The 25,677-nt window shown below is 40.9% G+C and overlaps 1 protein-coding gene across 1 annotated transcript in view; it reads left to right on the top strand.

The window, feature by feature from the left end:
• KLHL14 (kelch like family member 14) overlaps positions 1 to 25,677 on the top strand; it is a 93,747-nt gene that overhangs the window by 46,010 nt on the left and 22,060 nt on the right. Inside the window, exon 3 of the mRNA XM_037032601.1 lies at positions 24,928 to 25,017. Within this exon, the coding sequence (XP_036888496.1) occupies positions 24,928 to 25,017 (90 nt within the window). The remainder of the gene's footprint in view (positions 1 to 24,927; positions 25,018 to 25,677) is intronic.

Here is a 25,677-nt window from a genome sequence, read left to right as displayed (position 1 = left end):
AATGAGTAGTTTGACTCACCTTTATCAGAAAGCACAAATGGGGTTTGTGGTGAGAACTGAAACCACTGTCTTCCATACAGTAGCCCCCTGTTGGGCGGTGAGTTCCTTATTTATAGAGCGCAGTTCTACAGCTGTATTGCCCTCTCTGTTTTCCCAGGGTCCTTTTCTCTCTTTCCTCTCTCTCTTTCTCTCTCTCTGTCTTTTGTCATTGTTGCTCATATCACATTAGATTCAAGGTTCTATTTCTGTTGCTTAGAAAAGGCACTAAATATCTGAGAGGTGGTGTGGGCTAGGGTTTCCTGATTGTCACCAAATGCTGAAGGAAAGACCATTGCCTTGAGGGTCCTACAGGAGAGCCACACTGTCTTTATTGCAAGGTCAGGTGGGTATTTGTGGGCTTAAATGGGTGAGTTGGCCAAGCGGGTTCACGGTACTGGAGACTATGGAAGAAGGCTTCCCCAAAGGTGTGTGCAGGGGAGAATTAAGTGTACCACATAAAGGTTTTTCTACCACATAAAGGTTTTCAGATTGGTCGCTGAGGAAGGCCAGTCAAGTTTGAGTAATTATCCCTTTTAAAGGAATACACCAACGCTGGAGTACAGAAGCCCTTCCCTCCAGTGAACTTCTGTAAAAATGTAAATTTCACAGAAATCAACCCTGAACAAATGCTCCGGGAATGTAGACATCAATAACGGATTGTTTTTAATGAGTATTATTAACTTCAATAGAACTCTAGTTTGAAAGTCATTTTTTCTGTTCTTTTACCCCTTAAAATGGTGTCCATAAAGAGGAGCTTCCCTCTTACCTCTGTACATTTTGAGGGGGTGTGGTGCCGGGGCAGCAGGCTGGCAAACCCCTGCTGCACCCCTCTGCCTCCCTGAAGCTGCCCAAGGTGGACGTCACTCTGCAAACTACTAAGAAATGCCCAGGTGTTTTCTCAGCAGAATTTGAAGTGTACGCTTTGCCACTTTTGTTGCCCTGTGACTCCTAATTTTATCTCAATGTCCAGCAGTGTGGAATTGAGGGTGTAATTGTTCTAGCAGCTTAAAGATGGGCAGCCCGAGAGCCCTAGCACACTCCTGGCCCATGTGTGAATAAAGAACCTTCTCTTTGGAGAATGTACTTTGTTCTCTCCCCTGTACTTTTCATCTGGCCACTGTGCTGTCTCACTGTTTTCTCACATTTTCATTTGATAAAAGCTATGTGAAGAGGATAATCTTAAAATACTTGTGCTACAGAGGCAAGAGAAGAGGAGGAACATGAGGAAGAGGAGAGTATTCTCAACATGGGTGAGGGACCTTGGTGGGCCTGGTGATGAAATCACACGGAATGCAGTGGGTTTTATTTGGCAACGGTTTCTGATCCAGAGAGAACCCATTCTGTACTTCTGGTGCTGTGAACATATCCCTCTTCTCAATGAAAGTTGTATTTATCTGGCTAAGTCATCTTTTCAATATAAAAATGTAGCTTTGCAAAAACATACTTTCTCGTGTACCTTCCCAGATGCCTCTTAAAGTGCTAGTTTTTGGCAGAAGGTTATCCCCAGCCTTTTCTCATGCCAAATATCCAGCCTGCGCTGTGGGCTCATGACACTTGGTGGTGGACCACTAATCTGTGTTTCCTTCCCAGAGCTCTCTCTTGAAACTGACTACTTCTGCATTTCCAGTTGCCTCCTCATCACCCCCATTTGGCCTTAAATTTGTCATCTTGCCTTCAAACCCATTGTCTTCATGCTCTGTTGCAGTAAAGCACATCTTTATCTCCCCAACCTTAAAACCTGTGTCATCCCAGCCTTGCCCCGCCCCATCTTCATCCTGTCAACAATGCTGTCATTCTCACCGTCTGTATCCATTTCGATCATTTCCTCATCTCCATTCACACTGTTAATCCCAAGCATAAAATCGTGAATGAATCCCCAAAACACAAAAGGTGAAATCCAGCTCCTTTGCACAGCTTCTAAGTCTTGCCTCCCCAGCTTCACTATGTGCTGCTTCTCCGACCCTGCCCCTTTCCCCCAGGTTTTCCACACCACATGCAGATCTCTGACATGCGGTCCTTCTGCCACCTGGGCCATTGCTCATGTCCTTTCTTCTGCGTGGGGTGCTCTTCCACTCAGCCTAAATCCACACGCCTTGCATGACACTTGCTCAGTTTGAAGCTTGGTGCTAGGAAATTGAGATACGAGTAAGACACGGCCCATCTTATTAAGGCCTTTCACGGGAAACGGAAATGAATCAGTTCTGCATAATGTGATAGGCCAAGATAAAAAAAGTAGGTCCAGGGAGCACATGCCATTACACCTACTTGGCCATGAACCCTTCTGACCAAGTGCCAGGGTAACCCCTGACCCACCTCTAACAAGTGCTTGCTGCCTCCTCTTTGTTGTCACAGTGCCCTTCCCATACTTGCCTGGGAAAGTTTATCATTTTGTATTATAGTTGTTCAAATGTCTGCCCTCCTATGGTGGAAGTAAGAATGTCGCACCTTTTTTTATCTTTAGAGCCACTGTGTCAAGCACATGTAACAATTATTGAAGAAACGAGCAAGGAGTGCTTAAACAACAGCAATGTCTGTTAGCAACCTTGGCAATCAGCAAGCTAACAGACATCAAAGTCTGTTTATCTTCACATTTTATTTATGCAGTAATCAGTTTGGGTGAGTGCTACATCCAAATGTTTGATATGCACATATATAATGTTATATAGTGAGTCCCCAAAGTTGTTAATGATGAGAGAAATATCCCAATCATCCTGATCTTTGAATGATGGATTTATGGGCTATGGACATATCTTATTTAGAGTTCAAGTTCAAAAACTGTGGGCAAGTTTTGAAAATGGACTGTTTCCCATGGACTTTTGTTAGGTACCTAATAGAGTTGCACAAAAGAAGTACCAGCTAAATATCTGTTGAAATAGTGTGTTTCTATCAAGTTGTGGCACAGTAAATTATACATTTTGATGACTAGCAGCTTCTGTTTTTACAAAGTGTCTGTGAAAGCTAGACTACCAATATTGTGAGTATGTCTGTGTCACTGTGGAGATGCACAAAGATTAAAATATGGTAGAGCTTATCATACTGACTATAAAGTACTGAAATTATTTTTGAACTCTGACTAGTATAATAATCCAAAGATATGAGGAATTTAGGAATTGCCTTTCTGCTCTGCCTGGTGACTCAGTTGGTTAGAGTGTCAAACAGACACTCCAAATTTGGGGGTTTGATCCCTGGTCAGGGCACGTATAAGCATCAACCAATGAATGCATCAGTAAGTGGAACAACCAATTGATATCTCTCTCTCTCTCCCCCTCCCTGGCTTTCTTCTCACTCTCTAAAATCAATAAATTTTAAAAAATTTAAAGAATTGCTTTTCTGTGTGAAAGAAGCTCTTAGATAAAATATAAGATTCTGAATGCTGATAGAAATCTATCTTCCAAATTCATTTTACTCAGTAAAAATGCTACCCCTCCATCTAATTTCTCTTTTGGTGCTAGTGCCCATTGAGGTTTAGTATCTGAGCTCTCTTGCTAATCATAAGACCCTCAGCAAATCATTGACATGTTCAGAGCCTCTTGGCCTTTTTTAAATTTTAAATTCTGGGGAATACCCACCTACCTCACAGAAGGTAAATGGAAAAGTCCCTTGTAATCTGGAAAGTGGCAAAAAATATAATGAGAAAATTGCAAAAAGTTGGGAACTTCTGAAAGGTGGGTTGAGATCAGGTACAAAGAGTCAAGTGAAAACAATTTAAATCTTATTCTGTAGTCACTGGGGAGTCACCAAAAAATCTTTGAGCAGGGAAATAACATAATTAAATCTGTGGTTTAAAAGTTAATTTCAGATGAATTGGAAAGGAGAGATTGGAAACAGGGTAATTATTTCTTACATAACCCAGGCAGGGGATACTAAGGACCTGATTTACAGCCATGGCTATGAAAACAACGAAAGAATGGCAAAATTAAAACACATTTCATAGATAGAATTGAACATCATTTGGTAATTCTGGGCAGCAGGAGGTAAGACACAGTCCAGTTTATTGGCCAATTTGAGCTGATGCGTTGGCTCAAAAGAGGGAAGCAAGAAGATCCAAGTTCAGAGGAGAATAAAGTAAGTTTAATCTTAAACATGATGAGTTGTGGTGTCTACATGCACCATACTCAGCCTTGCGCCTGGCATGTTGCAGGTGTGTAATAAATATTTGTTGAATGCATCAGTGAAGGAATGAAGAATTAAAGACTGGGAGGTATTTAAAGGAAGTTATCCAGAAAAAGATTGGGGAATATTGGTCTACATGACAGGAAAGAAAAAGCTAGAAATGCAAATTCTGAAGTCAGCATGTAAGCAAACAGCATCATTGGCATCTGAAAAGGAGAAGAGATGGAGTGAAAGAACTAATGACTCAACTCAGAGAATAAGATTATGTATGTCCATGTCTGGCATAAAGCAGGCTTCCATAAGCAGGTATGTGCTCAATACATAAATGAAGGAACGAATGAACACCATTTCAGGAATAGATAAAGAACAGCTGGGCATCTTGTAGTAGCCCTTTGATTTGTCTGAAGTGTTTTATCTGAAGCATGGACTAATTCTGCAATCCACCATCTGGCCCCCATGAGGAAAAGTGAATTATATGGCCTAAATTTAAGGCAACCATGAGGAATTTTTTCCCTTTTCATTTTCACTTCCATGTGTTTTATTTACTTCCACAGGATTTATTTACTTAAATCTACTATCGAACTGCAGTTATAACAAGTCTTTCTTCAAGACTGCCTATACTACAATGACAGGAACTGAAAGCACTTTTTCATGTACTAAATGTGGGCCAAATACAATAAAAATATCCAATTCATTCACTTCATTTACTGTGACCCACGGGAGAGGTTTTGGAGTACTGGTCCAACGCCTTGATCGTCACTGGGCCCATTTTGGAGGGAGGACCTTTGGATCTCAATCTGAATTGGTTTTTTGCTCTTATAGGCCCAAACCAGACTGGCAGACGAAGTTCTTAGGATGAATAAGAATGTGTAAATAATAAGGAATTAAACTTAAAGCTTTCAGGAGTCATAAGGTACAGACTTTTATCTTTAAAATTAGTATTTGAAAAGAAATTTAAAATATAAACTAGATATAAAACATAATGTGATCAAAAGAGCCAATTTCTAAACATTAATTATATGAAATAAAGCAGTCAAGTTGATTATTAAAACCCAAGGATACTAAAAACTTCACAATTTACAAAATTTTAACTTTATCACTTCGTTCTCTCACCACATGCCAAGAAAAAAAATTTTTTCCATACTGGATACATGATCAATTTACTTGCATTTACTAACACTTTTTGGCTGTATTCACTGTCTGAAGATTTAAATAACCAAGGGACAGTGTGGAAAGAGGAAACAAAAAAGTAATAATACCAGAATAATATACAAACCAGGTCACTGGTCATTGAGTAATCATGAGTTGACTATAATATGATTTATCATTATAGTCCAAGAAATCTTATTTCTCAGTTAATAAAAAATTTCTATTAAAGTTACTTCTAAATGTCATATGAATGTAATTCAAAAAATGAGAACATAAAATTAGTGTCTCTTTCCGAAGTACCATCAAGGCCTTTTAGCAATTTCACTGATTTTTTACATTTTGCAACTGAAGAGCCACCTGTGGACATTTTCTCATCTCATGTGGCATAGTGGACATGAATTTCAGGCAGCTCTTGTCATCTTGAAGGCCCTGACTCGTTCAAATACTACTTTTCCCACAAAGGATGATCATACTGATTTGCCACAGTCATCTTTGACTATTAAGAATTCTGAAAGTTAAACTGCTGCTTGAGATGAGGTATTATAATTCATAGAGGACCCAGGCTAATATGACAAAAAAGAGTAAAAAATAATGTTGAAATGACTTACTCAAAAAAGGATCATCCATAGTTTAAATACATGTGTCATTTAGAAAAAGCTGCAAGAATCCTTTAAAGTAAGAAAGAGGACTCTTTTTATTCTCTCACCTTCTTCACTTAATTGTTTGTCTGTTCAGTGAAGGTACTTTACTGTTTTAAAATTGAATTCAATAAGATGTAAAAAATGCATTGAATCTACTACAGAAAACATCATCCGTAGTTAAATGCCTGTGTATTTGTTAAAGTCTAATAGAGAGCTTTACGGAAAGGAAGAGAACTTTATTTTTTTTCAACTTTTCTAAAATTTTTACTTTTTGACTTAAAGAAATTTTCCATTTAAAAAACATCTGGAATAATTATTTTATGGAAGTATTCTCTAAAATGTAAAGAAAGCCAAATCATTTTTCCAACTGTATATATGCAATATATAGAAATACAAGTTTATATTGATACATGATCAAAGTTGCTTATAGACAAAGAGAAGCGGTAAATTCTCACTCATTACATCTCTGTCACAGGGCTTCTTGGTGGACATTCAGGTTATTGGAAAATCTGGCTTACTTTAAATATCTCTCTTTAACAATATTAGCTCTTAGGATATTGCTGCTAAGTGTTTGTCCATCTGAGTTTCTAAAAGAGGAAATAAACTATTGAATATGTATTTGCCTGAAGCACTGAAGTATAAAGTTCGAATGTAGGTTACCATGAATAGCTAGAGAATAAAGAGATTTTGGTCCAGCTCAAATATTTGAAATTACTTAGGAGGAATGAAGAAAATAATACTAGTATTATTCTCTACCTCGACAGGATCTGCATCAAAAAAAAAATGAACGCCAGAGTTTTAAAGAAACCCCCCTAATTCTTGTCTTCCTGTTGCAGTTTTCCTCTTTGTTTTTGTTGTGTTTCCTAAGGGCCCCATATCTTAGCCTAGTTCTCAACGCTTTTTTCTGGGGGGCAAGCAAAGAACAGAGTACACCATCTAGTGGCTCCGTTCAAAATTGCGGCTGTCCAAGAAAGGCGCCTTCAACCAAGATGCAGCAACGGGCATCTGCCGCCATGGCAATTAACAGACTTAGTTCTTCCTTCAGCATTTCTCCAAGTGCCTGAGGAACGCTGAAGTGGTTGCCATGAATTCCAAAGGGAAGCTCTCACAGCACATAAAAAGATTCAATCTAGGATGTTAATTTAAATAGCCCACAGTTAAAACGCCACTTTATTCTGGCTACATATCTATAATTGCTCTGCTTTAATGAGAGCTTTTTACTTGCCTGCTTAGTGCCAGAATTAATATTACTACTGTAACACTTTGTTACATCATGAAGTAAGCAACTACAGTGAAAGAGGAAATAGGTTCCATTTGTGATCATACGCTAAGTGAATTGCCTCTCTAAGCCATCATCAGCCAAAGCTGTGGTTGCCAGTCTGTGGACTCCGGGAGAGCCGTGAAGCTATGACCAAGGGTCCTTGGGTCCTGCATCTAAAGCCACAAGGCACATACTCTATAAATTGAATATATGGTGTCTTTTATGTACATTGGATTCATACATACAATTCAGATGTATTTAGTAAAAGAGAATGACTGAATTACAAGTAATTTATTCATTATATAATTTTCATCAGTAAATAGTAGTGCATTGCTGTCATTTTAGAATCTGGAAAAATATATTTATACTATACATTTATATGTAAATTACATAAAAGATTGATTTTAAAGAAACGTGATGGTCCTGATTTCAGCAGTCCCCACTTCTGGAAATTTATATGTTTAAAGATATTTGTTTTAGTTTCGTTTATCGTAGCAACTAATTGGAACCAAACTCCTGTTGGACGGTTAGGGATTGTTGAATAAGTTTTAGTTTATCCATGCCCCCAAAATAGCATAACACTATTCAAAACTATTCATTAAGATTCATCTGTATTTTTTGAAATGAAAATAGTTTATCACATACTTACAGGTAAAAAGGGAAGATTAGAAAAGCATGTATATCATAATCCACTCTGATGTATCTGTATGGAGACAAAGAAAAAGTCTACAAGGATGTCTTTTACTCCAAGAGGAATAAATAATGTATTTTATCAAGCATAATATAAGAGAAAGAAAGGAGTCAAGGATGCCTTTAAAGGTTTTTTTGTCCAGAGCAAGTGGAAAGATAGAGTTGGCATTGACTTTGGTGGAAAGGAGTGTTTGATGGGGAAAGCCAGGGGTTGGTTTGGGGCATGTGAAGCAGGAGAGCCCATGTGATACCCAAGTGAATCTGTGCTGCCGTGTGGCTGGGAGATCACCGAGGTGGTGAGTGTGGGTGAAGGCAAAAGGAGGCAGGTTCTCGGGACACGCCAATGTCTACAGACTTGAAGAGATGACCAACCACCAGCAAGTTTTCAGACCACGGAATAGTCGATCTGGTAGAAGGCAGATCCAGAGAGCATGGTGTCCCAGAAGGACACATGTGAAGGACGGAGCCGTCGACTGTGTCAAATCATAGATCACGTGAGATGCACACGGAGGAGCAACATCCTGTTTAGCAACACGGACGTGCACGTTCACACCAGCCGCTTCAGTGGGACGATGAATCTAAAGTGTAATGAGAAAGGGTTCAAGCGAAAGGGGAAAGGGAAAAATTGGAAAGTCGGGGTAAAGACAACTTTCCAAGGGTTATTTACATAAAAAGAAACAGAGACATGAGTTAGGTAGGAAGAAGAGGATACTGATCCAAGAATTTTTGTAAGGTGAAAATGTAACAGCATGTTTCTCTGCTGATGAGAGAGATCTGATACAGAAGGAGGAATTAATGATACAAGATGTGATAAAATGCCTGGGAAAATTATCCTGGAGGGGTTAAGAGGGAGTGAGACCTAGTACACACATAGAGGTCTTGACTTTAGACATTACCGTGGACAGTTTATCCACCCTTGATAACAAAAGGAAACAGAAAGGCAGATTGCGGGTCTAGGTATGCTGATGAAGGTAATTTGGTATGTACAATTCGGGGAGCCTGTGGGAGTTCTTTTCTAAATGTTTCCATTTTCCTCGTGAAATAGAGAACAAGGTTATAAGCTAAAAGTAAATCAGAAAGCAGATGTTAGAGTCTTGAGAAGAAAGAAGATGTGAAATAGTCTTTTAGGACAAGTCAGAAAATTTTCCGCAAAAGGGCAAATATTCTGTTCTTTATAGGCCATTCTCTCTCTGTTGCAACTATTCAGCTCTGTCACGGCAACAAGAAGGCAGTCACACAAACTGATAGGTGTGACTATGTTTCAGTGAAACTTTATTTACAAAATCAGGGTGTGGGCCTCATTTGGTCCACGGGCCATAGTTTGTTAAACTTTGATCTAGAAAAATGGGGTACTTAATAGTACAGGGAAAACACAGTAGAAATGTTAGGCAACAATGACAGCAATTTTAAAAGAGGCTATTCACATGATGGCATAGCTACGTTCGGTTGTGTTGGTGAGGACATGGGGCTGCATACAACTGAGATTTGGTTTCGCTGTGCAAATAAGAAGCATAAAGAAAAGAGCAAGAGAGTTAAGATTGTGTGCCAGGGGGTTATTGCAAAGATGAGCAGTAAAATCTAAGCCTGGTCAGGAGGGAAGGGAGAACGTGAGGGCTATGGGGTAGAAGGGAGAGTGAAGGGAGGTATCAATGGATGTAGACCTCACTACTAGACTTCGATGCTCTGACACTTTCCTCGAGGAAAGAGAACAATTCATTCGCTAATTTATTGATGAGCAAGAACTAAATAGTGATTCAAATGATGTCACTTTGTTGGGTGGCAATGGATAGAGCAGTCATCATTATGTGGAATAGATATAATGTTTCTCCCCATTTTGGCAACATGAAGGGAAGGAGAATTCAAATTCGAGATGGAAGTGGTATTCGAATGGCAGTCTTGTTTACAATAATATCTACTTTCTTATTTATGAAGGTGAAACTTATTATTCTCCCTCTTCTTCCCCTTTATTATATTAAAATGATCTTGTCCATTCACCCTCCATGAATAATATATATCCCATAGTCATTTTTAGTTAATAGTTTTTCTTTTTTTTTTCTTTTAATGTCTCCTTCATTTTTTTCCTGTTAGCCTTTATATGTGGTTATGTTTCACATTTTCTGGGTTGACACTTGAAGGTTTTTATACTTTTCATAATTTTCCTCCTATTGACCTTTTCTCTTCTGTTGGATTATTGAGCTTTAATATGATGGCTTTTAATTCTAGCAGAAACATACCCAGGTGATGAAAGAATGTTAGCAGGATCAAAGGACAGGACCTATTCCCTGTTCACGCCATTCAAGCTTTCCTCTGCTTCTGACGCCTTCAAGGCCTCTCCACTGAGAGTAACAGACTCTTTGGTATTCAGGGACCTCCCTGACCTTGTCTCTCGCTGCTTTTCCAACTTTACATCTCATTGCCCCTCAAACCTCACTTTACACTCCAGCCCCACACACCTGCTAACAGTTCCCCAGCCACTGTGCCTTTGTGCACACAGATGGCATTGACTGGAATGCCCAGAGCATCTCTCCATCGGTCCGTTCCTCACCCATCCTTCAAGGACCCAGCACAAATCTTCTGGTAGCTATTATTTTCGAAGACAACTGAAAAGAATAACTCTTCATTTGCCTCATCTTTCTCTACACTTCGGACATCTATCATATTACAGCCTACAGTCTGCTTTGTATTTTATTTCTGTGTACATGTAAATTTCTCTTCTGTTGGACGTGGGCCCCATAGTTGGGCACTATGCTTGTTTTCTTCTCTGTTTCATACACAGCACATGGTAGATGTCTAATATATATTGGGTAAAAGGGAAGCGGAATCTCTCATCCTTGTCATGCAATGCATATCGTTAGAATGTGAGTTTAAACCACTTTAAGCATTGCCAACATAATTTGAAACTGGGAGCTTGTGTCATTCATTCTAAACATCTACCCGGATGTGATCCTCTTTGGGGAACCATTAATTTCTACCCCATAAGCTCAAACAGTGTTTTAAGTTAATTCTCTATCAAATTCATGCTTTAACCATTCCACACTTTTATTAATTACTTAATAGTGCAAGTGAAGTAAATTGGCTTGTTTGGAAATATTTTGTCTTTTGTAAAATTAAACAGTGTAAGAATACTTAGTGAACGAACTAAAGAAAGGGGACAATAAAAGAACTAACATTGATAGTTTGTAATAAGCCTGGTGCTTGACATAAGTTATCCAATTAAATTAAGTTCTCACAATAGCCCTGTGAGGTGGATATTATAATCCACATCTTACTGATGAAGAAAATTGAGACTCCAAAACTCACGCAGTGAAATGATATAAAACCCAGGCCTGTACGGCACTATCTTCCATTTTAAAAGGCAAAGTGCACGTGTCTCCAATATTGAACCAAGCAGCTAAAGCCCCATGCTTTTTGAACTGCAGTTCACCTTAACCAAATCTCTCCACCCGAAATGTCAAAGCATTGGTTGCAAGTTACAGACCCAATGCAATGCAGCCTATTTTGCCATTAATTGAACAAACATGTAGCCAGTGCCTAGTGTGTGCAAGACATTTTTCTAGGCACTTGGGGTTCAGCGGTGAACAAGACAATCATGCAGCTACACGGCTAAAATATTAGAATACTATCTACCCATGTAGCTAGTATATTAATGTGGAAATAGTTTATAAACAAGTAAAAACCTGAATGATGATTGGCATTGCTGAGTGCTACTAAGAACACTAAATGAATGTGGAGCAGTGGACGGCAGGGGAAGCCTTTTTAAAGTGGGATTGTTAGAGAAGGTCTCTCTTTCCAGCGGACACCCGAGGACAGCGACAGAGTGAGCCATGGGAGTGCACAGGGAAGAACAGATGAGGTGGGGAAACACCCAGGCACGAGGCAGAGGTGTGTTTGCGCCGTGGGGAGATGGCGAGAAAGCCGGTATGGCTGGTGCACACCATCAGTGAGGGCACAGTGGTGGGAAAGGAGGTGGAAGAGGTGGCCAGAAGCCAGGCCCTGTGCTCCTTGTAGGCCATTCTGAAAGCTTTATTCTAAGGGTAATGAGAAGTAAGAAAAGGACATAGAAGTGAATGTCATCATCTGACCCAGGTTTTGGGGAAATCATTCTGAGTGTTCTGTAGAGATGAGGCCAAAAGGAACAAAGAAGAGAACAAAGGGCTGGTTAGGAAGTTATTGTAAAACTCTGGAACAGAAAGAATTTATGGGGCCACATAACCAGGAGGGCATGATAGAAGGGGCCTTAGGGATGATTCAGAAGCAAAATGTCAAAATACCATCAATACTCATTCTTTGTGGGCTTCATTTCTCCTCACTCCTTCTCCACTAGGACCTGCTTCTCTTTGCCACAAGCAGCTGCAGGCCTGAGAAGGGCCTGGTGGGGTCATGGGACCATCTCTAGAACAGTCACTCACTGTGTCCAGCACAGTGATTAAGGGTCCAGCTTTCTGGCCCAGGGAATGGGGTGCTTTAGTGAGAGCTGGAAGAAGCAACAGAACGAGAGAAGTTAGCACCTTCTGTTGTTTTTTAAAGACAAGGTGAAGCACCCTGTGAAGGCAGCAGAAGGGTATGACGGCTGGGGAGAGAGAAGGACGGCACATCCTTGCCTGCAGGAGCCAAGCCCCCGTGACTTACTTCCTCCTCTCTAGAATCTTGGACACAACGTTCCTGTGCTGCGTTTCCACCGTGTCACTCCTTTCAGGTGGTCTCATATGTGTTTGTATCAGTCTCAACTCGTCTGCACATTTTCTGAGAAAATAAAAAGGGCGTAGTGTCAAGTTCTCTGCCAAATTTTCTAGTACCTGCAACAGGACAATGTTAGCCACGAGTGGATTCTCAGAAGATCTGCACGCTCCAACCAGAGGAAATCTGGAGCCACGCTGCCCCAGCTGAACCTATTCATGGGGAGTCCAGAAGCAGTCTTGTCATAAATATGTACATCCAGAATCCTTTATGGAACGAGCTTCCCATATGGAGCCAATGGAAAGCAATTTGATTTTTCCCAACCACTGATTTTTCAGAACCTCTCTGCCGGATGTCTCATCTCTTTCTGTGAGCCATACCTCATGACGTTCTTAAAGCAACACCAGTGCGTTAAATCAAAATCTGGTTTTCCAAATACGTCAGAGGTTTTTCTGTCTCCTGTTGTACCGGAGACCCCTAAGAGCACCCCCAGGTCCAGTGATTCTCTAGGGTGACCAACAGGACAGTGTGGAGTGGTCCTCACAACTATGACTTGTTACAGCAAAACAAAAAAGGAAAATCAACAAAGGGAAAAGGTGCATGGGACAAAGTCCGAAGGAAACCAGGTGCAAGGCCAAGAGTCTCATCTCAGTGGAGTCACACGGGACAGGACACACTTATTCCTCCAACATGAATTGTGACAACAACCAGGGAAGCTCATTAGAGACCCAGAGCCCAAGGTTTCTACTGGGGGCTGGTCAGGCAGGCATCTTCTGCCTAGCACATACCAAAATTTCATACCCTCATAAGAAAAGCAGGTGTGTAGCATGAATCACATTGTCTAATTTGGGCACAAACAGCCTCTCTTATTTAGGGCCATGGGAACACTCCTCAAATCTAAGTTCCCAGGCCTCAGCCAAAGGCCAGCCTTGCAAGCAGGCCTTGCAAGGATAGCAGACTCAGGCCTGCTCTTTTAACCCTTTTTTTTTTGCTTGGTGTTGCTTTCAGGAGGCAAATGCTATAAAGCTGACTTTTGTGTTTTGAATAGCTGTCTTTATGGGTTCCACTGTGAAGCTTTGTAAAAACTTCCTATTGCGCCACAGGCTATCGGCCACATAGCTTCTGTTAGAGACAGAGGGACCTGGCCATTGATCTTCTTGGGTGGAGGATCCCTTTGTGAAGTTCTGGTCAAGCAAGCGTCCCAAGCACCAACTCAGCCCCCAGGTACTAGGGGGGTACTAGGAAGATACTAGGTAGAAGTGTCCCCCCAAATCCACAAGTACCGGCCACTTCTCCCAGCTCTCTCCCCTTCCACTCCCATCACAGACAGCTTCTGCCAGCCTTTTGCTTCAGACTTCCCCTGTGTCTGTCCATCCCCAGGAGGCATGAAAACATCTGGCCCAAGTCTCTGTTCCACCAGCATCTGCTTTGTTTTGGGGGCAGAGGATGGGAGAAGGGTTGACTTCTTCTGTGGATGAAAAATGCCCAGGGCTCCCACAATCACCCACAAATACTCTCTCTAAAAAAAAACCCCTACTCACTAATAGCCTTCCATATAATTGTATATATAGGCTAAATATGTATATGTGTATCTATTTACATACGTAGATACGATCAATCAAAACCAGTTTAGGAACAACGGTAAGCAAGTCCTACAAAGATGGCCTGGCATATATCTTTAGATTAGCTTCGATCTTAGGAGTCTCAGGTCTAAATTCTAACACAGGAGAAGTGCCAAAGATTTGTGCACAGTCATAAATACATTTGTAAGTAAATATCACTTAACACTCAATTACTGTCTAGTTTTGCCAATAAATGATGGTGCCAAAAAAAGAAAATGGAACTTCAATATTCATCCTATTGCCCTACATGTTTCTCTCTGCGGATCTTTGGGTCTTCAGTTCTCCACTTTTCCCCAGCAGTGCAGGGGTCAGAGGTTTCTCAAGAGGCAGTGCCGGGTGCCATTCCAGGCCAAGACCACCTGCCTGGGGCTCATCTCCGTTGATCATGGGCTGCACTTTAATTTCCCATGGGCGTTAAAGCTATTGATTAGTATAACCTTGAGTGGCCAGCCTGACTAGTACTTCCCGGATATAACACACACACACACGTACACAGGAACATACACATACACATGCGCACACCAGGAAATGGCTTTGGGAGAAATATGTAGCAAATCTTTCTGAATCTTTATAGTGAAATATGCTTTGAAGTCAGATAAGTGCAATAGCGCAATAGTACACTGAAGCAACTGCTTCCAGAATGATCAGGTGGATGGAAATGTCAGAGATTTAGTTGGTGCAGAGGCCGTTGCTTTGGCTTGCCTAAGGAGAACATGCTCAGAGGGCACCGGAGGTGGGGAGTGGGCCAGCGGCCCACCAGGACAGTGCAGACAACAGCACCTCCCCTGTTTTGCTCCCAGGTTCCATAAACACATTTCTTCTGGCTTCCACAACATAACTGATAGTGTAATAATATAATTCTAATATTGAGAACATTTTGGGAATTCACCTAATTGTAGTAGTCAATTTTTATAAAATAATCTAATTAAAATAATCAGAGTGCTAGGGCCTAACCCAAGCTCTGGCGGATAGTAGGTGCTCAATTAATATTTGTTAAATCCATGTTTGTTTGTTTGTTTTATTGGTAATGATCTTCCTGATGTGACAGACAACCTGGAAAACCTTTTTTAATCTTGTAATTTAGCTTAAGCCTCTCTTTCCCTCTGAAGCGTTAGTTGTGTCCCGTCTGGTGCTTCTCCTGCGGGTCCCCCAGAGCACTGTGAGTCTGTTAGCTGTCTCGGTGTTCTCTTTCTGCACGGTGGGCTTGGGGATGCAAGAATAGTATCCAATTAATCTTCACATGCTCAGAGTTTAGCACGATAACTAATAGTTCCTCAAATGCATATGTTGAATGAAATGAGTGAATGAATGTGTTGATACACAAATGCTTGTTAAGTGTACCTTTGATATCTTGTGGGTTATGAGGTGAACAACCAGAGTTCATTTTCCCACATTAAGTGTGTGTGTGGTCTACATCCGAAAACACTTCCTAATAAATTATCATTATACAGACCACACCCATTTCCTTCCTCCTTCCCTCAGTAACTGGGAACAATTGTGGGACCACCCTCTAAGAAAATTGAAGCTATTTCGCAATCAGTTTTGCTGTCCTCTTGCCATTTCACCCACAGTTTAAGTAGCACTGCCTCCCTCGTCCTTTGTCAAGGATTTTTGTATTCATAAGTTTCAATAATATGTGTTGCTTTACTACTTTAATCTATTTACAATGTTGACTGTGTTTTAATGAACCTTTTTAGGTGTAGAACAATGAATACTTCAATTTCCTATTGCACTGAAAGATGCTGTCAGGAAGACATGGTGTTGGCACTTAGGAAAAGAAACAGCAAAGCAACATCAAAGTATTAGCATGTTTTGCCACTTGGCAAAAAAGAAAAAAGATTGGAATAAATTGCGGCTTTTATTCCCAAGGATTTTTTTTTTACTTTCCAAAAGTGAAAATAAAACTATTTTAAATTTCTAACTAACATGCTAGGAAGTATCCAGAATAAAATAGTCAATATTGTAATAACATAATTTAGGACTGTATTGGTGACAATATTCTAATTTAAATAAAAGGAAGTCAGTTTTGCATTTCTAGCTAGTAGAAGTGCTATTTTAAACCCCTTAGTCTCACTGGTTGTTAGCAGTCTCCCCCTGCTCAGAGCTAAAACTGTAAACAGACAAGGATTTACTAAAAATCTTTGACCTTGGTGCAATCAGACCCAAGATAGTTTCTAATGAAATACGTCCCAGTCTTTGAAGAACTTATAAACCTCCATTGTTGAAAGCTAACATATGCATGGCATATAGGGTAACATCTACTCTAGAAGCCATAGAATCCTAATCTAAGGCACATCTTCCTCCCTTCCTCCCTCCTTCATATTCTGGTACCCAGCACATTCTTTACAAATTCCAAAGAAGAAAATTCCGCAGTCTCCCTTGGCTGGCTAGCATTCAGTCATTCATGCTACTGACATTTATTGTTCTACTAATGTTTCTAATTACTGTGTTAGGTATAGGGATGCCTGAGTCTGACCCAGCTTTATGTACTGAGCATAATGTCAGGAATAAAGCTGTAGGGATGACACAGCCTGGCCTCAAGGAGCTCACAGATCCCGAAGGGTGACAAACAAAAGACCGGCAGTTTCAGTACGTTGCGCCATGACGTGGCAAGTGCACGGTAAAAGCCGGCATTCAGTACAATGACTGTACAGAGAGGGAGGAACAAGGGGACACTCACTGTCAGGAAAAATCCCCCTGAGATACGAGTTCCTATGGCAGAGAAACAAGCTCTTACTCTCTCGGTTTTTGCACAGCCTCCAAAGCCTAACGCATGTGCACTTTCTTCCCCATTCTCACATCTTGAACTCCCTTCCAAAACTATGTCTCCGGTGGGGCTGTGGAAACCTGGCTTGCTGTGTGCAGAACAAATCAGGAATGAGGGAGAAAGTGATAACAACCTTTGGGTTAATTCAGAACCTCCACCAGCTCATCGCTGGAGTCAGACTATGTGACTTTCTTGTGGGATTTAATTTTCCAGACTAAGTGTCCATAGTGATCAAATCATTTCCAATACACAACACATTCCCATTCATTTGTAGTCAGCGGAGATAGTACAATCCAAAGAAAACAGAAAAAAGTAACAGAGCCTTTTCTGTAGATTATCAATAGTATCTTTCAAGCACGGCTTTGTGTAGGATGCCTGTTTCTGTCTGCAGAGACAGAAACCGCTAGATTTTTGCAGAAAGATGGGGTGGTAGGAATAAACAAACTAGTAACATTTTTAACATTATTGTTTCTCAATTACACTTAGTATAAAACAAAAAATCATTTAAAAAACCCTCTACAATCTCATGCCAAGGTATACTTATTCAGTATTGTTAAATGAGGCATCTTTCTTTCAGGTTATATTTGTCTTCAATAGCATGTAATTGCTATTTGAATTTAGGTCAATGAGTAAATATTTCACAAATACGTATTCTAGCAATGCAATAGCTTTCAAGATGTCATTTATTTTGCCTGTTTAGATAACTCCGTAGAAAAGCACTTTTTAAAGACAAAAATAATTGCAGGTAGCATAAATTATATGAAGAAATTAGTATCCAGCAGAAAAATCTATAAAATGCAATGGATTTTAAACATATGGAAAGACGCCCAACCTATTTCATAATGAAATAAACGCAAATTTAAATTTTAACTAGGTTCCAATTGTTCACCTCACAGATGGGCAAAGACACAAGTGTAAAAGGGGGTACAATATCCATCAAAATGTAAAATGCACCCATCCTTTAGCCCAGAACTTTCTCTTGGGGGAATTGATCCTACAGATAAACTCCTGGGTGTGTGCGGAGTGGCTACAAGGACGCTCAGCAGAGCGTATCTGGTATTCGGAGCAGCTGCCAAGCGTGTCCCCTTCTGTCCATCCCTAGAGCCCCTCCCTGATTGAGCCTCCACCATCTCTCTACACCACCCTCTGTGATCTCCTTTTTTCCCCTCTTCTACCCGAAACATCTGTAATGGCCAGAGTAATATTTTTAAAACGTAAATCAGACTGTGTCACTCTGCTGCTTAAAACCCAGCCAGTGTCTTTCCACCAAGCGAAGAATAAAATCCCGGTTGATGGAGACCCACCTACCCAGCCTGCGCCCTCCCCCTGACTTCCTCTCACGCCGCTTTGGTCCTTACCCGTGCTGCTCCACCCGCAGAGGCATCCTCCAGGCTTCTCGGGCACGTCCGGCTCATTTGTGCTTCAGGGCCTCTGCGTGGATTCCTTCCCCTTATTTTCTAACAAGGGTGACTTCTCACCCTTCAAATCCCACCGTCAGTGTGGTCCCCCATTGAGGGGGTCTTCCCTGACCAGGCCAGCTAGGGTGGTAACCAGGCACTCCCTCTGTAACACACTGTCCCACTTTATTTCTCTTTTTTAAAATTTTATTTAACTATTTTTCAAGTACAGTTTTCTGTCTATTACTCCCCCCTCCCTCCCATTTCCATCCTTCTTGTTGTCATCCATGTATCCTTTGTATTTGTTCCTCTAAATCCCTCCCCTGTTTCCCCTGAAATTCCCTCCCCTCTTCCCTCTGGTCACTGTCAGCCTGCTCTCTATTTCAGTGTCTTTGGTTATATTTTGCTTGCTTGTTTGTTTTGTTGTTTAGCTTCCTGTTAAAGGTGAAATCATATGGTATTTGTCCTTCAACACCTGGCTTATTTTATTTCTCTTTATATCACATCACCATGACAGCTGTGTTGCTATGAGGTCTGTATTTATCTGTTTATGTTCTTTCCCCTGTAATGTAAGCACTATAAGAACAAGGGCATCGTCAGTGTAGTTCCGTGCCGTATTATCAGCAACCACAAAACAGTCTGCACAGGAGTGTTTAGTAAAGTTTGTTGAATGAATTCATACATGACCATCCTGTGGAGTACACCATAGGAGACACATCAAGTGGAATACTGTGTGGCTGTTAAAAGAATGTGGTAGTTGATGATCCAAGGGTTGTCTTTTGACCAAGACAGCATGAGGACCCCTGATCTGCGCTGAGTCTCCCTCTAGACCTCATCTCAAATCCCTCTGTTCTTGGTCTTCTTGCTGTTCTTGATGTACTCTGCCCCTGTGCCTCAGGGCCTTTGCACTTGCTATTCCTGAATCTACATCGTACATGTCTCTCTTCCATCAATCTTCTCCTCAAAATTCATCCACGCAGGAAGGCATTCACGGACCACTCTCAAGATTCCTCACCCTGTCCTTCCCTCCCCTCAGACCCTGCTTTACTTTTCTTTACGGTACTTGTCATCTGGAAGTACCTATTTAGCACGCACATGTTTATTATGTGCTCCTCCTGGCCAACACATTCCTTGTTGCTGTTCATCATGACCTCCCAGCAGGTAGAACATTGCCTGGCCTAGAGTCACAGCTGAAAAATGATTTGATTGGTGGGGAATAAATGAATGTATTCTTGAGAACAAAAAGAAGCGAAGTACTGAACATGCACCCATAGGACACTGCTGCCATTTGTGTTAAAGAAAAGGACTCAAGTACACTCCCTGTGGAAGAACATGAAGAACGCAGTGACAGAGGCAGCCTCTGTGCTAAGGTGCTGAGAGGCGGAGGGTCGGGAATGGGAGGGAGACTTATGGGTCCTCTATCTTCTTATTTTTTGTAAGCTCGTATTTTCACCAGGGACATTACTGTTTAAAAAAAGCAAGAAGAATGTCAGTTTGACAGTTTTTCAAGTTTATGTATTTAAGGCTGAAAGGAAATCAAGGCCCTCATAAATGTGACATTGAAATGATAAACATTCAATAACCATTTGTTGGGCATTTGTAAACTCAGCTTAGCCCTATGCAATCTCTTGCTTAGATGTCCATGAAAATTTTGTGGTTTGAAGGATACCTATAACTTTCTTGTAGAAGAGCTATACATTCTTTAGATATGAAATGTGGGAGGAAATACTGCCAATCTCTAGCAGAATACGGCCTTCGTAAACACAACAAGCCTCTGCACATTTACTATAACAGGAAAAGGGCCTCTATGCCCAAGATACTTCGAATCTGCTTGCAGTGTTGAAATATGCCTTCAGTGCTAAAAAATAAATAAAAATAAAAGCCCTCTGCCAATAGACTCTACCCATCTCTGACTGGTTTATTTTTCTCAGTGTTTTTCTGACCCCATCAAATAAATGCATCCTCCTTTAAAAAAATTTGAATATCGGATTTATAGAAAAAATCTCTAAAGAAGTGCCCCCTTGCTTTAATTAGAATTCCTTTAAATATGGAAATAACGAGCACTTTAAATATGATTTAGTACAAAAAATTATACAGAAATTTCAGGAACATCATCACTGGAGATACAGGTACTCGGTAATTACTTGCTGGTTGGATGAACACACCTATTGAAACTCAGCAGAGTGGGATGGGTAAGAGCTCGGGTTGGGATCTGGACGTCCCTGTGTCTGGATTCCCTCTGCCGTTCATTAGCTGAGCACGACCTTCAACAAGTGACAGAACCTCTGAAAACCTCAGTATTTCTTAAAGAAATAAAACGAGCGAGCAACACCACCCTTGTAGTTTGTTGTATTAAATGAAGGGTATAGATAAATGCAGGTAAATCAAATACAGGTGTCTTTTATCACATCTTATATTTTATCATGTAGTAACTATTATCTATTATTTCCCTCATTTAATATCTGCTTGCCTGAATGGGAGCAAAGGAATGGCAAGAACAACACATAAATGCTATTATATTTTCAGCAATACAATATAAGCACTTATATATTATAAACATATATATATACACATAGTACCAGCACAGTACCTGGCACGTGGTGAATATTCAGTAACTGTAACACAAAGTACTCTGAGGGTTTGAATGATTTCTTAGCCAAAAAGACTTATTTATTACCTAACATTCCAGGGTACTTTATTGCACTGGAACAAGGAGGAGTAAAAGATGGTGTAACTGAGATTTTATGGCCTTATGGTTATGGGGAAACAATTAACAGACATATACGTGAATTGACAGAGATTCAACTCGCAACAACTGTTAACATGTATTGAGTGTGTGGTGATGAGTCATTCTGCAGAGTGAACACTGGGACTTCATATCCTCTCCAAATTTATTTTATAATATTACCTGCTTCCTACTTTCTTACTTAAAACTATTCAATGTAAATGTTGCATTTAATTTCCCGGGCTGTAACACAATGTCACTTGCTTGGAGTGGGAAAGGCAAAAATTGTACAAATTGCTTCAAATTTAGAGACCGAATGACTATATTCCCACAGATGGCCAAAGGTTTCTTTTTCTTTTCTTTTTTTTCACCAATTTTCTGGCCTTCCCCCTCCTTTCCTTCTAACACTTGCAATTTATTTAATAAAAGTTGAGAATTCTCACAAAGGGCCTTATAAACACGTGTTATTAGATTTTAAATCTGATTTGAAAGTGCCTCTCTCCTGCTCCCTCTGAGTAAAGTGACCTTTTTAAATGGAGGGAAGTGGGTTTAGATGACAGTCATGATAAATGCGGTCATGTTCACTCAATAAAATAAGGCCCAGTGCATTTGAGGATAAATCAGTGAAATGTACAGCCCCACCTGTCTGTCTCCATCATTCATTTCCACTGTCACTTTCACAGTGGCTGATGGATCACAGTTGCTGTAAAATTAGACAGCCTTTAATCTCATTTCATCCTGATTAGCTTCTCTTTACCCTTTCCCTCTAACTCACTGACTGACACGCTAAAAGCCCACACTGGGCTGCCTGTGAACGTGGAGTACAGGCTTCTCCTCCATGACCTGCTTGTGAGGGCGGGGCTAGTGTCCACCTCTAGAGAAATCTAGAAAGGGTCAGGCATGCACTCTTTGTGACTTAAAAGGTAATCAATAAGTAGGGTACCTAATGCCATTTTAAACAGATGTCTGCCCTTGCTCACTGCCCTATCTGCTTTATTTTCCTTCAGGTTTAATCAGAAATCAAAGAAAGTAGGTCTTTTGCAAAACTCAAACATTGATTTAATATAGATTTCCTTCTAATAAATTTGGAGCATTTTACATTCCAAATAATTTCAAAGAGGTTTTGTGTATATTTATTTATAGCCTCTTAATTCATGGTAATAACTCGAAAAAGACAATAATTCAGGAATGAGAATACTGAAATACTCTGCCAAGAAATATAGCACACAAGGCTTAAAAACCAGAGTAAATATGTGTAGATAAATAAGAATGCCTTCAAGTAGCCTTTACATTAGAACTTCAAAGACCTTCTCTCTTATTTTAAAGGTTTCAACAGTTTAGTGCAATAGTTTCATTCGTTTGCATAAAGCATAACAATAGGGGTAATCAAATGAAAAAGAGGCTTAAGAATAAATCGTCCATTATTTCCTTCACTTAATTTCTGCTTGCCTGAATGGGAGCAAAGGAATGGCAAGAACAAAATCCCAGTGTTCGTTTTCAGAGATAGTGCTGTATTAGAAAGCTGGACTTCTAGTGAAAAAGAAGGTAATACAGTTTTTTATTACTTATAAGAGTTGGACATTGAATGGACCAAAAGTTTACAGTAAATATCGGAAGAGTGGTGATCATAGTGTGAGTCGGTGATAGTCAGTGGCCTCTGTTTGCACACTCACTTCTCATGTGAGTAGGTGCATGCGGATGCCAACCAGTGCCATACGTTTACACTGACCAGATGACATGACGATGAACGGAGCAGCCCCAGGCTGGTCAGGATAGACATAACATATGGGTAGCATAGTTTAGTGTTTGGTATTCTAGAACCATCATCATACTCTAAACAATGATGAGTTAATGTTTTTTAAAAAAACGTTCAAACTATATCCAATTTTATTTTTTATTTTATTTTATTTTTTTATTTAATTCTTGTTCAAGTACAGATTTCTGTCTTATATTCCCAGCCATGCCTCCCCCAGTGCTCCCCACCTCCCTCCCATTTCCGCCCCCCACCTTACTTATTGTCCATGTGTCCTTTATACTTAACTTGTTCATGTGAGTCCTTCCCCTTTTCCCCCGTGATTCTCTCTCCTCTCCCCTCTGGTCCCTGTCAGCCTGTTCCGTATTTCAGTATCTTTGGTCATATTTTGCTTGCTTATTTGTTTTGTTGTTTAATTTTAGTTGCTCAATGTACCCAGCATACATTCTGCCCCAAATGGATTCTGCAGAATCTGTATGGTTAAAAGCATTTCCCGAAGAGATAAGTGAGGGCTGGGGGGACAAAGGACATTCCCAAGATGACTCCCTAAGTCAATTGACCTAATTAATGGACCTCACAAAGCCACAGCACACCCAATTTCTTCTACATTATCTCCTAAATCAGAGGTTTACATACCAATGCCCCCTCCTTTGTGCATAAAAGTTCAAAAGCAATGAATAGTCACAGTAAAAAAAATAAATAAATGATAAAATAATCAAAACTCCTAAAATCCTTCATTCAGTAAAAAATGCCAATGATCTGGCTTGCTCTCTCAGAGACTGTCCTATAGATTCCAAAGCCTTGCCTGTTTCCTATTATTTTTATTTACGTATCTTAGCCTGCTCTGCACATTCTGAGAAAAATTAAAACAGAACAACAAATGGAATGAGACATATGTGCCACCCCAGATGTGCTGGGGATGAGATAGGTGTGCTCTCTCTCTCCCTCTCTCCCCCTGGAAGAGCACTGAGTCAGAGCTGGCCTTGGCTCATACTGATTTCCCACCGCACTGGTTTCTCAAGTGCTCTGCTGATCCGTGTCAAGCAATAAGTTCCCTGGCTGCACATGCACATCGCCTCCCCATTTTTCCTCACCTAGATTTAAGGTGCCCATATGATGAGCTGAACAAGGACATCATTTTTACTGCTGGTGTCACTGGGCCCAAACCCCTGCATGTGTGATAACTAATGCTGTGTCCGTTTACATTTACCACATGATATCCTAACAGCAGAGACCAACCCTGCACTGCGTGTGGGGTCACAGGGGTGTCCTCTCCTGCCTGTGTGTGTCTCCCACATGAAAATGTAAATGAGAACAAATGCAGAGGAAGCTGGCTTTCACGGGTTTCTGAACGACACCCCCTCCCCACAGCCACCAGATCGGGGCAGGGAGAAGGGCGAGACGAGGGGAATGAATATTTGTGATGTTCCTGACGGTTTGGGTCTTTGTCACAGAAGAGCTCCTAAGCAGATAGATAGAAAATGTGAGATTGTGCTGCTAATGACATTGTACAGGAAATTAAGCGTATACATTTGGAGAAGGCATTAAATCAGCAGGACCTTAATTTAAAAACTTAAAACTGTATGGAAATTCAGCTTGCTCATTGCTGCGGAATAGAAAGCTCCCAAGCACACCGAGCCTGTTTATGGAAAGACTGCCAGCAAACCAAGTCTGGGCAGAGCATCCTAATGGTTCCAAGTGTATGCAGGGTTATTTCTTCCAAGAAGTAACCTCAGCCCTGACCATTTGGGAGTTTCAGTCACTGCTCTGGAATGAGATCCCCATCATCAGGCAAGTGAGGAGAACTTAAGAATTGAAAGCAGCATGACAGGTTGTTCTTGACTAATTTGTGGAATAACATTATGTAAAATTAATCAAAAGGGGTCGGGCTTGCAGTTGCTGAGAACACATCACTGAGCCACTGAGGATCAGGGGTGGTGGGGGGTGCCTTGCTCTGCTGCTTGGCTCTCTTCTTCCTACTGACTTTGTCTCACATTTTATACATTTCGGTGAAAGCAAATAACCAGTGAGCCAACGGGCAAGTTCTAAGATGGAAAATTTGATACATCTGTTTTTTTTCTTCTTAATTCCAGTTATGCCGTACAACAGTGCCCACCACTGCGTTGTGGAGGTAGAGAATTTCTTGTTTGTGTTGGGCGGAGAGGACCAATGGAACCCTAATGGTAACTATTGAACAACATAATAGTGGCTGCTCAATGTGTGTTCAGTGAGAGTCACCAGTAACAGTCCATCCCGTAATCACTGGGGAGAACGTGTATCTATCTGTGCAGCAGGGACAAGTGAAGCAGTCGGTGGAGTGGGCTGACAATTGGAGGGAGGGTCAATCACTGAGCTCGCAGAGGACTACGCAGCAGAGCGTTCACTCACTGACTGCCTGGGGATTTAGCTTCGCACTGATGGCCCAGCCCCTCTCCCGTCCGTCCCTTGAGGAATGCCACAGCTCAGACATGGACTCCCCAGAGGCAGGTGGCAGGCTGCAGCTACTTAGAATTCTCACCACCTTCTCCACCGCTCTTCTCCCATTTCACCAGCACGATGATGCACTTTCAATAATGAAGCATTATCTGCAGCCACACTGCACATAACCTTCGCTGAAGTTCTTTTGCAACATTTACTACTTCGCGTTGTCCCACCGTTTCAAGAGCTTCTTTCAGAGATCACCCACCATCCTCCCTGTGGATGGGGTTCCTTCATAAATTTATCGCAAAGGGAAATCAAACACTTTAATGGATTTCCCAAGCCAAACACAGGGGGAGCATTGTGTCTTGCAGAAAACACGGGAAATTATCAGGATATTTTGGGGGAAGCTTGCACGTGAAGCA

Source organism: Sturnira hondurensis, unplaced genomic scaffold, assembly GCF_014824575.4.
Source record: "Sturnira hondurensis isolate 20B ecotype Veracruz unplaced genomic scaffold, ASM1482457v3 Scaffold0001872, whole genome shotgun sequence".
NCBI lineage: Eukaryota > Metazoa > Chordata > Mammalia > Chiroptera > Phyllostomidae > Sturnira > Sturnira hondurensis.
Note: the sequence above shows the minus strand (reverse complement) of the source record. Positions and strands in the feature narration are given on the sequence as shown.